The sequence below is a fragment of the Cibotium barometz genome, chromosome 30 (genome assembly GCF_041138505.1).
Source record: "Cibotium barometz isolate CiBa-2024 chromosome 30, ASM4113850v1, whole genome shotgun sequence".
In the NCBI taxonomy this organism is placed as follows: domain Eukaryota; kingdom Viridiplantae; phylum Streptophyta; class Polypodiopsida; order Cyatheales; family Cibotiaceae; genus Cibotium; species Cibotium barometz.
The window spans coordinates 23,557,896-23,569,478 of NC_141075.1; the positions used below are offsets into that span (position 1 = coordinate 23,557,896).

The 11,583-nt window shown below is 39.9% G+C and overlaps 1 protein-coding gene across 2 annotated transcripts in view; it reads right to left on the reverse strand.

Moving 5' to 3' along the window:
• The window catches only part of NTRC (NADPH-dependent thioredoxin reductase C), a 75,409-nt gene extending 74,646 nt beyond the window's left edge, over positions 1-763 (reverse strand). For both annotated transcript variants that reach the window (XR_015269792.1, XM_086823994.1), the window contains exon 1: positions 289-763. Coding sequence is in view for 1 of the 2 variants with exons in the window: in XM_086823994.1 (XP_086680120.1) it covers positions 289-616 (328 nt within the window). In the remaining variant the exon portion in view is untranslated. The remainder of the gene's footprint in view (positions 1-288) is intronic.
• Positions 764-11,583: the final 10,820 nt, after the last annotated feature.

The following is an 11,583-nucleotide window of genomic DNA, read 5'->3' on the forward strand; positions in this document are numbered from 1 at the left end:
AGACGGGGGCACATCAGCCGCTGCCAGAATGACTAGTTCCTCCTCCATTATGCTCAGGCCTCCTCCTGCCTGCCCAAAACTCCATTCCCGCCTCAGAATCTAGATTTTGTCTTTGGTTTCGTCAGCATTCCGAATGAAAATGGACAGAGCTCGAGGACCACTGATACCTTGTTATAGCGCGTATTCTCAAACCTTGATGAAACCCCTTAATCCTAACCTCAATCGTCATGTTAATCTTAAATTAAATCTTAACCTTCTAATCAGTTTTGGGGCAGAGGAAGGCCCAACCTGCAGTGGTGCTGGGGGGGATTTGTTTGGTAGCAACAGCAGCAGCAGCTCGAGGGGAGCTTCTTCTTCGTCGGGGGTGCCGGGGCTTCGAGACGGTCCAAGAGACAAGGCCGGATGCACCACCGCGAGACAAGAGGAGGAGGAGGCTGCTGCTGCTGCGGGAGGCGGGCCTAGCATTGCTGCAGAGGGCGAGGGCGATGGAAGGGTCGCTACAAGAAGAGGACGAAGAAGCGGAGCAGGCGCAGCAGGAGGAGGAGGTGGTGGTGGCGGCGGAAGTGTCCAAAGGTCGCGAGAGCCCCCAAGAAACTGCGGTGGCTGCGACCGCCATAGCCTGCAAAGGCAGCTCAGCTGGGTAGCTGCTATCTGTTCTCTCCTCCCTTCCTCTAGAAAACAGGAGAAATAGGCACCCAGCACTTCGTCTCTTTGGCGGGCCCGTCTTCTACATAGCCCCATCTGATGAACGGTCGACGACATATGCTTGTGGCTGAGACTACAATGGATCCCATGAACATCCTGGCTCCACACTTGTCCGCCCAAAATGTTATACTGCATGGTCATTCTCAATTTGAGCCACTCATCATATTGAAGGTATTAGCAATCTTTCTCCCCACCAATTGATCCACGTATTGAAGGCCATAGCAATCTTTCTCCCCACCAATTGAGCCACCGGTCAATGGCATTACTGTTTGCATCTCAAACCCATAGCAATGCCACCATTGCTTGATCTTTCTACTTTGTGCTGGTACGTTTCTTCTCGAGCGGGCGTCCTGCTCTTTTTTTTTGCGGGGTATCTTTGTGCTCGTGTGTGTGTGTGCTTTTTCATGCCACCGTCAACGGCCAATAGAGACACAGCCTATGTGGTAAGGTGTTGAAGTCCCATGCATGAGGCATCGTGCTCTTTTTTCACAACATACTCTAAAGTATGTTACAATAGAGATGCTTTCATAAATCAAGAACAAAAGTTGGAGGTTCAAAAACAATCACATATGGTCTTAGTCTCAACTGTAAATGATACACACTAGGGATTGTCAGTTGCTACTTGGATGACTTTATGTCACGAGTTGAAAGGCGCCAATTAAACCTCGGATAAAGTAAGGTAGTTTACAAGAGGTGGCTTAGTCTAGCTTTCCATTTGTTTGTCAATTGCAAAAGGCGCTAAATGAACCTGGGATGAAGCATGGTAGTTTACAAGAGGTGGCTTTGTGCACAAGACACCACCAAAAGCAACACATGTCAATGCAAGTGTGTTAGATAGCATGTAGCCAAACATGCAATTGGGACTACATAGGGTCTTCTCATTACAAACCAAAGGGCATGTGCTATAGGGCAAACCATATATGGTGTGCATACTTCAAAAGCCCTTTTGCAAGTGTCCTGATTTCAAGCGTCACACTCAGGAGGGTCACTCATAAATATGTAAGCATAGCACATGGGTTCAACAGAAATTAATTTTAAAATCCTTCTTTTTAACACATTTTTTTCATATAGAAGGGTACCATTTAAAGGGGGTATTCACAAGTTGAATAGAAAAAGGGTGTGTTTTATTCATGAAAAATTCAGTAGGCCTTTAATGCACATGATACAAAAGGTTTACATACAGTGAACCCCCCAAGGCGTCACATAGATGCAGGAGGATACTTTTTTTGGCAAGCGAAAACCATGTGTGGTACATACCTCTTGCAAGTGTCTTAATCTTAAGGATCGCATAACACTTTTATACTTACAAGTGATGAGGTTGCACCAAAATGAAAACATGTTTATGCCCCAATCTATGCTCTCAAGAAAAGAGGTTGTATTTGCACTCTTGAGGATCATACCCTGAGACAAAGTGGAACCCAATAAAATAATATTTGGGATGTATTATCTTCCCATACTTTGGATTATCTATATAAAAGAACAATGTGATACATATTACTAATCCTTTGAGGATTGAGAAAAAAAAATGAGAACGATTTGGTAATTTTGAAAGTATACTTCTTTATAGTTTATTCTTCAATTTTAAAAGTATATTCCAATTTGGTAATTTTGAAAGTATACTTCTTTATGGTTTATTATTCAACTTTAAAAGTATATTCTAATTTGTGGATGTATTTGACAATGAAAACTTTGAGTACTATTATTGTTTTGAGTGGTTGATCACAATAGTAACCGAATTTGAACATTGTGAGTACTTAACCAAACAAGTAACCAAGTATCTTACCATTGCAAAAAGTTTACTTCTTATACATATTTATTAATTGTTTGATGTGATTTGGTAATTTTGAAAGCAAACTGAATTATGGTTTATCCTTTAATTTTCCAATTTGTGGAAGTATTCAACAATGGAAACTTCGAATACTACTATTGTTTAAGTGGTTGATCAATAAAGTAACCAAATTTGAATATTGTTATTGTTTTAGCACTTAACCAAACAAGTAACCAAGTATCTAACCATTGCAAAAAGTTTGTTTCAATGAGAGTTTAACACGACATCAAATGGCAAGAAACATGAGTGTAATTAGTTTCCTTGTCCTTTCTTCAATGAGCGTTTAACACAACATGGCAAGAAACATGAGTGTAACTAGTTTCCTTGTCATGTCTTCAATGAGAGGTTAACACGACATCAAATGGCAACAAACATGAGTGTAATTGTTTCCTTATCCTCTCTTCAATGTGTGAATTCTATGTTCATTATGTGAGATCCTCCCTTATGTGGGAAATTAAAGGACGTGAGCTTTCCCTTAGTAGCTATCCTATTATGTGTAGTCTTTCCTTGATACATGTATTATGTGTGGGAAATAAAAGGACTTGAGCTTCCCCTTAGTGGCTATCCTTTTATGTGTAGTCTTTCCTTGATACCTTTATTCCTTGTATATTCCTTTGAAGACAAGTATGAGCTCTTCTAGCTCTTGCACTAAATATGATGTTGATGATTTTCTTGACATCACCTATAAAAACTTAAAGTCAATTGAAGAAATGATTAATTAAATGCTCCTAGAATCTCTCTCTCTCTCTCTCTCTCTCTCTCTCTCTCTCTCTCTCTAACTTATCAGTCATGGTGAGTTTTTAGTTGAAAATTTTAAGGAAATTGAGGACATAGCTAGTAATAGGTAATGAAAACATTAATAAAGAGTGTAAATTGATAGAAAATGCCTTTGAGCAACTCTTCTTAAAGGCATATATTCAATGTAGCAAAGTAAAGGCTTTAAAGGGAGTTGTTAGTATAGTCTTTAAAAGGAGTTGTTAGTTGTCAATATAGGCTTTAAAGGGAGTTGTTACCCATGTCCAAAGCATTAAACAAAAAACCTAGTCTTGTAGCCATGTTTGTGTAATATAATAGTTAGGGCAATTAGATAATCAAACCTAGTTGTGACTACACTCTTACGCTTCTTCCTATTTATACGTAAGAGAATACACCATTTAAAAGTTAAGAAGAGTAGTGGCCCACCATCAGATTGGCATTGGTAATTAGAGGGGTAAGGTGTTTATTGTGGGAGGTTATGCCAAACTACTAATTAATGATTTTCTTCATGAAAATGAGTAGTTGTAGTGTACAGGTGGTTGTTACAACTTATAGTGTAGAGGTGGTTGTTACATAGAGTAGTGTGTCTATTATTAATAAAGCTAGTAGTGGAAGTATGTAAGTAGGTCTTTTCCAAGGTTTTAAATTCAAAGTATGTTACAAATATGCCTTAGCCTATGAGCATACAAAAGGATTAAAATTAAACTTTATAAAGTGTATGTGACCCTCATTAGGTAAGGTGGTTTCCATACAATGTTTGTGGGCACTAGGCCCCTAGTATATGGAAGCCTTAATTCCCACAATGTGTGTAGTAGAGCTTCTTACAGTATTGATTTCCAAATAAAGTGCTAGGGAAACAACATGTGAGAGACATTAGTCGCTTATTCTCTGTACAATAGAACCTTCTCAAACCCGTTCATCCATGTCCTGGTCACAAAAGAAATCAAAATAATTATTTACATGGATGGTGGGATCCAAAAATGCAAGAGATGCATGTGCAAGTGTGGAAGAAATTTTCAATAATTTTACGAAAAGTCTCAAATGAAAAATGTAGTTTCGTTTAAATGTGTATAGAAGTTTACTGATGTTTGTGTGTTATCTTGTATTTTTGCATGGTTTAGATACATATCCACTTGGCTAAATGCATCCTTGGAAAATTTTGCCACATCTTCGAGCTCATCCTCAGTAGGTTCAATAGCATCATCATCATTATCATCGATTTCTACATTCCTGTTAGTAACATTTCTACACTCTACACTGTCACTTTTCATAATCTTGATAGCTTCTTCATCATCAATGATGTGGCAGGCCATCTCGATTGTATTCAATGGACACTCACCAGTAGTTGGGACATTTGTAATTTGTGTCGGAGATTCATTATTTACAAGTTGAAATGGTAGACAGTGATGTATTTGGGATGCTTCTCTCTAAAAATAAGCTTAATGGACCAACTACTTGTTGTGGTCCTATATGATGCATCATGTATTGGTTACCAAAGGGCTTTGGAATGTTGTTATCGGCTTTGAGGCACACCCTATCTCATTAGCGCAAAATAGTACAGGTACTTTGGTATTTCAGATGTAATTGTGGCATTTGCCTCCACACTTTCCACAACGGAGCAAGCCAGGTGGGATGGTAGGGATGCACATGTACATGCATCTTGGAAACCAAGAGTTGCCACACTGCCCATGATGTGTCATATACCACACCATGCATGACATGAACAACTCGACAACATATGTGCCTAGCGTGCTTTCTAGAGCTACTAGCACCCCTAAAGGCACACATATCTGCATGGGCTTGTAGAGGCTCTGGCGGCATGCTAAGACAAGTCCCCACATTGCCTGACCAACCTTCCAGTCTTTCACAAAAGATAGGCGTAGGGGAGTTGAAGATAAGAGGGGTCCCTTTGGACTATATACACCCTTTCATCTTTCATGCTACTTTTACATGTGGGATTACTTGGCCTCCCTTTTCCCATCTTGTCATCCCCACTATCCATGCAAGATTTGCACCTCCAACAACTCCCTCCAATCTAGTAAGGATGGAATTGGCCCAGGACTATGAACTGGGGCTCTAGTACCATTTTGGAATTTAAGAGCTGCCATGCTCCCCATGATGTGTCATAATACCACACCACGAATAACATACATGGGTAACCAACATGTGTGCCGAGCATGCTTTCTAGAGTCGCAGCAAACCAAGAGATGTCATGCCACCCATGGTGTGTCATGATACCACACCATGAATAACATAGACAGTTGGCCAACATGTATGTCGAGCATGCTTTCTAGAGCTGCTAGCACCCTCGGAGGCACACGAATCCACATGGGCTCTCACAGGCTATGCTAAGGCAAGTCCCCACCTTGCCAATAAAAGACATGCTTGGGGGAGTTGAAGATGGTAGGGGTCCCTTTGGACTATATACACCCTGCCTTTACATGTGGGATTTACTCGGCCTCCCTTATTTCGCCTTACAACCCCCACAAGCCATGTGAGGTTTGTATCTCCAATAATGCATTGGTGGCACTTTCCGTGAAAGGAGCGTTATTTCTCATATTTTCTCATGTATAACTACCAAAGTAGGCTTGGGATATGCTTGATGCACTTTACCAGGTGCGTAACAATGAGGCACGAATGGCCTACTTGTGTAAGCAGATAGATTCCAAGTATATGAATGAGAGAGACTTAATGGATAAGTTTCTCATAAGAATCAAAGATCTCAGATAGCAGCTTGCATGTATAAGGCTTATCTAGATAGTTCCAAATATTTCATTGGTGTCTATTATTCTCACAGCTTTGCATAGTTCGTTGTCTACTATTCTCACAACTTTTCCAGATTTGTCATAGGGTTATCCACACTTTGGCTCATGATTAAGGGTAATGTTTGATGAGTTGGTTGTAGTTTCTATAGGATAGATGAATCCAACAACTAACAATTTGTTCACTTCCTTCAACAGAACCTCATATTGAGTGACTCTCAACCTCCTTAATTGCTGGCTTGGCTTGTTCCTTGAGATCTATATGGTGTTGGAATCCTTGAACTCCTTTGATTTCAATATACTAAGTAATAAATAGATATGGGAACTTCTTAAGCATGGCTAGGTATTTCTCCTGCTCCACTGAAGTGAGATTTTTGGAACATGTGGAGCCTCAAGGAACAATGCCGTATCATTTGCTAACTCAGAGTCCAAAAACTCTTCCTCCGTGCATAAAGGCAGCTTGAGACCCACAACACCAAGGGCAGCCCGAAGAAACCTGCTCATAGCCTCAGCTACAATGAGGTACAGTAAGGGGGTGAGGGGACAACCCTCTGACCCCTAAAACCAGGTCCATGATCTGTCAATAACTCCAAGGGCATACCAAATGTTGCACAAATATTTTAGGGAAATTCGTATTTCCCACCACTAGACTCTAAAAAAATAACAATTAAAAAAATCACGAAAACAGCAATTCCACCGCACCTCCGCGAGCGTTATCACATCGCCGCGTTGCACTACGGGTACTCGTCCCTTCTCTCATCTCACTTCACTCACACAAACTCACTAACGTGCATTAGGGAGAGAGATTAGCAAGAGGATTAGCAAGAGCAAGAATCAATTGCACAATGGGAGAGTATATTGTTTTAGGAGAGATATTCACTTATATACATGGCCATAAGTGTTCACACTCACTTAAAACTATGGCCGACCGAGCACTTTAGGCTCATAAGACGCCTAATGCAATTACAATGACTACTCTCATAATATATCCATGAAGTACATCACTTAGGACTTCATCCTTGCTTGCTACCACACATTCTTGAAGTGGGAATCACCATAAATATTCTACCACACCATTACGGGTGCCCGTCCAAGTTGTAGCTTTGGACACTATTGTTGCATATCTTGAATGTATGACCCTTTGGTGTAGCTACCGTGACTCCTTGTTGATGTAAGATAATGGCAGTAGCTCTTGTTAATCCTATAATTTCCAGGCACTTTATGCTCATAAGAGGCCTAATGCAATCATAAAATGACTACTCTCAATCATAATATATCTATAAAGTACATCACTTAGGACTTCATCCTTGCTTGCTACCACACGCTCTTGAAACGGGAATCGCCATAAATATTCTCACACCATTACGAGCGCCCGTCCAAGCTGTATCTTTGGACACTATTACTGCATATCTTGAATGTATGACCCTTTGGTGTATCTACCGTGACTCCTTGATGTAAGATAATGGCGGTAGCTCTTGTTAATCCTAGAATTGGATTAACATACCTATATAAAGAGCCCCCAAACAATCGATTAGGGTGGTAGTACCCGAGGTTGGTTGCAACTCCCTTCCCATTTTGAATGCCATCTTCTGTATATTCCTGTGAGGTGGAATGTAAGGAGGTGGTTGTGAAACCCTTTGTTTCTAGGTGTGGGATCTCTCGCCCTATGGGGTTGGGCTGTGTGATTCCAATGGCACTTGTCCTTCACCATTTTGGCCTTGAGTCTACATGCTTGCTACGGTTGATGACACATTCTATAAATGTCTTTGTGGATTCCTTTGTGTTGAGGTAGTCCCAGACATTGGCTCTTTACCCTTTCTCGGGTTCCGTATTCCTCATTAAAATGGATAAGAACTGGAACTTGGCTAATATAAAGGCACTTCTATAATAGGCTCCTATGGGGAGGACTCCTGCTTGCTTTATGTGTGCTTATTGTTGCGTGTATTGTGGAACATTCATCCTTAGTGCTACAGCACAAGACATGTACCATTTTTCATAAATGTGGTTATTTGTGGTAGTTTGCTAGTCATGGTCAGCTTGAGATCGACACTAAATGTTTGAAACATTATGGCATTTGACATGGTTTGATTGCTTCCTATGGGAGCGATCCTTGAGGTTCTAGGTCCTGCTCTTGCTTCTTCACTTGAGTTTTGTGCCCAAAACTAGGCCAGTTAAAATCCTTCTTCCTTTGAGCCAGTTGATGAATCTGGAGCTTGGAGGCCTATGGTGACAGCTTCTATTTTCAAGGTTTTTAATGTTCCCCCACTCACATCTATGTTTCATTGGCTCATTTGCTCCCAAAGCTCCTCACTTTTCGAAGGAGTCTAGCCTGCTTAACTAGGGGGAACACTCTATTGATGAGTGCTAGGATCAGAGGCTTGGTGGGTTTACAAAAGTGTGGTTTGATGTGTTGCAATTGACTGTATTGTCGTTTCCATTAATTACTATATATCAAGTTTGCATCAAAGGTCCTTAATGTCTCTAATACAGGTCTGAGACAAGTTCTTTTTTTTGTTGATGTTTTTTCTCCTTCTGTTGTTGCTAGCTGACATGTTTAGGTTCACACCTCTAGATTCACGTCTATAGGCTAAGGTATCCATGTTCGTACATCTATTAGGATCACACCTCTAGAATCACATCTCTAGGCTCGTATGTCTAGGTTTACATATCTAGGTTCACATATAAGCTCATGCCCTTTTTGTATGAACTCAACTCACATCCCTTCCTTGTATGGAATAGGCCTACCTGGGGTACGAAAATCTAGGAACTTGGCATGTAACAGGATTGGTGTGTGCACTTATTGGGTTTTAATTATACTTTACTTTCTCAATAATTACGAAGGACAAGAAATTTTCTTAGATTTTGTAGCTAGTACAGACTATATGAAAATAGAGTTGTATGAGTCTTGGTTTGTACTATAATAGGTATACTTACCCCAAGACTCATGTCTCCAGGCTCACATCTGAGTTCACGTGTCCAAACTCATAGCTTATAGCTCATATGTCCAAGCTCTCATCTTTTTACGCGGGACTGTGAACTCACGTCCCCTACTCGAGAGCTATGGTTTGGTCTTGTTTTTGGTAGCTTGTATGAATTTCTTACGGGTGTGTGATTAATGATCATAATTCTAATTAATGATTATGATGTAACTAATTAAATGTTTTTAATTAATTTTTATGAGTTATCATTCTTCTAATACAAATTCCAATAATGCATGAACAAATTATGAAATGCATGAATAAAAATTTATAATTTCATGCTAATTCAACCTAATTGGAGCTTAATACTCATGTTTTTAGAGTGGATTTCACTCCTAATCACAATTGCTAAGCTAATCTTTGGATTAAAGCAATGAAATCTAAGGCCCTTCTTCTTGGATTGTCCTATCAATAGATGAAAATAGAATTCCCTATTGTAACATCAACTTCAAATCGAGGTTAAATCAATAAACAAACATATCTAATGCTCCAAAATTGTATGTTTTTCAGAGTGTGACCTCCTAATAAGCACTGGGTAATATTGGGTGATCCTAATAGCTTGGAATGGATGGAAAAACAAAGCAAAGCCCTAAGTTAGTCTCTTACCTTAGCCTTGTTGAAGCATATGTCGTCAAGGTCTTACAACTCTCCATAATGGGTGCGCACTAGCTCATCATCACATCCTCTCTCTATTGTCACACTGGAATGCTCCTTGCCAAAGGGGTGACATGAGAGCTCTCTAAGCCTTGATGGAGGCAATAAGAGATCCATCTTTGTGGCGGTTATCTCTCACAAAATGTTGGAAAAGAAGAAGAAGCTAACGCAAGATGAAAACCTACAATCAAACCTATCTAGCATGCATCCATCAAGTAAGCAAGATTCAATAGCATGCAAGCAAGCAAGAAGAGGGAAGAAAGAGAGCTCACCAAAAAACTATTACAAGGGAATGATTGTGTTTTGCTTCTTATCAAAAATTACTTATATACAAGTGACTAGTTTTAACACTAGGTTGGCCAAACTATTACAAGGGAATGATTGTGTTTTGCTTCTTATCAAAAATTACTTATATACAAGTGACTAGTTTTAACACTAGGTTGGCCAAACTTAAAAATAGTTTGGCCTCTATTATTACTAGCCTTAATTAAGTATGTACACTACAAAGTCATTAATAATATAATCTCTCTCTCTCTCTCTCTCTCTCTCTCTCTCTCTCTCGCGCGTGCGTGTGTGCCAACAAATGTCTAAAGAAGTCATGTAGCTATATTATTGTTGGAGTGGAGATAAAGGTAGCAACAACACACACACACATGCACCAAGCAAGGAGAGATAAAGGTAGCAACAACACACACATGCAGCAAGCAAGGAGAGATAGAGAAAAGCACAACACTCAAAGTAGATTGATGAGAATGAGTGAAGTACAAGTGAAGGTACAAGTGAAGTCACATGATAAGGTCACTTACACATACTCATAAGAGTGTGTACACACACTCGGGGGGAAAGAAACCTCCTAAGGAGGGAAAAGTACCCCGGCCCATTGTTAAACTATGTCCACATATCACTACTATATAAATAGTTACAAATGCCCCCTGTAGAGCAATGATGTGCATCGCCAAATGACAAAAAGCCCAAAGCTTTAAGAAAACCTTTGAACGTAGAGCTTTTATGAACATATATGCCAAATTATCATGTGCAGAGATATAAGCTAGGCTAATCTCTCATGCAAGTGAGTGTCTCATTGACATAATGATAATACACCTTAATGTGATTTATGTAAGCATGAAACACTAGGTTCCTCCATAAGGCTAATACACTCTGGCTATTATCAGTGAAAATGGAGGTAGGGGCTGCTATCCCCACCAACACATTAAGAACTACCAAAGGTGTATAAGCTACACACACTTGATAATCGTCGTAAAAATTGGCATGTACTCAGCTTCATAGCTCAAAGGGACACTGTCGGTTGAATCTTTTGACCCGTCCATGGAGTTAAGTTCTTGATCCTTCCCTTGTTCTTTGGGATGTCTAATTCTCTTTTTCACCTTATGTCTACATTTGGTTATATCGTGAATAATCCTTTGGCAATGTTCAACAAGCCACCGGATAGTGTGGGAGAGTTCAAAACTCTATTGTTAACCATTTAAGCATCTTCTATGGATTCCTTGCTCCTAGTCTCGCTTGAATGCAAACCTCTCCAAAACAAACACACTTTGATGTGTTTGCTTTAATGTGTGCTAGTAGCCAAAGGACCGGATCTAATACTCCTTTGGTAGGAATATACTTGGTAATTTAATGCACTATCATCTAGAGCAACTTCATATTCCATAACTTTTTCACATCTCAAGTGCACGAAATGGTGTTTCAGTAGGCTAAATATGAAAGACAGTGAAACACATGAATTGGAGTTTGCATGGTTGCAATCAATAGAAGAGGGCACACTCTTCTTCTCAAGTGGGAGAAGCCAACATAGCCACGATTAGAGAGAAATTTGTAATTGTGATTAGTGACTAGTTAGCCTTATTTTCACTTATATACATGGTTGCCCTTTTCACACCAC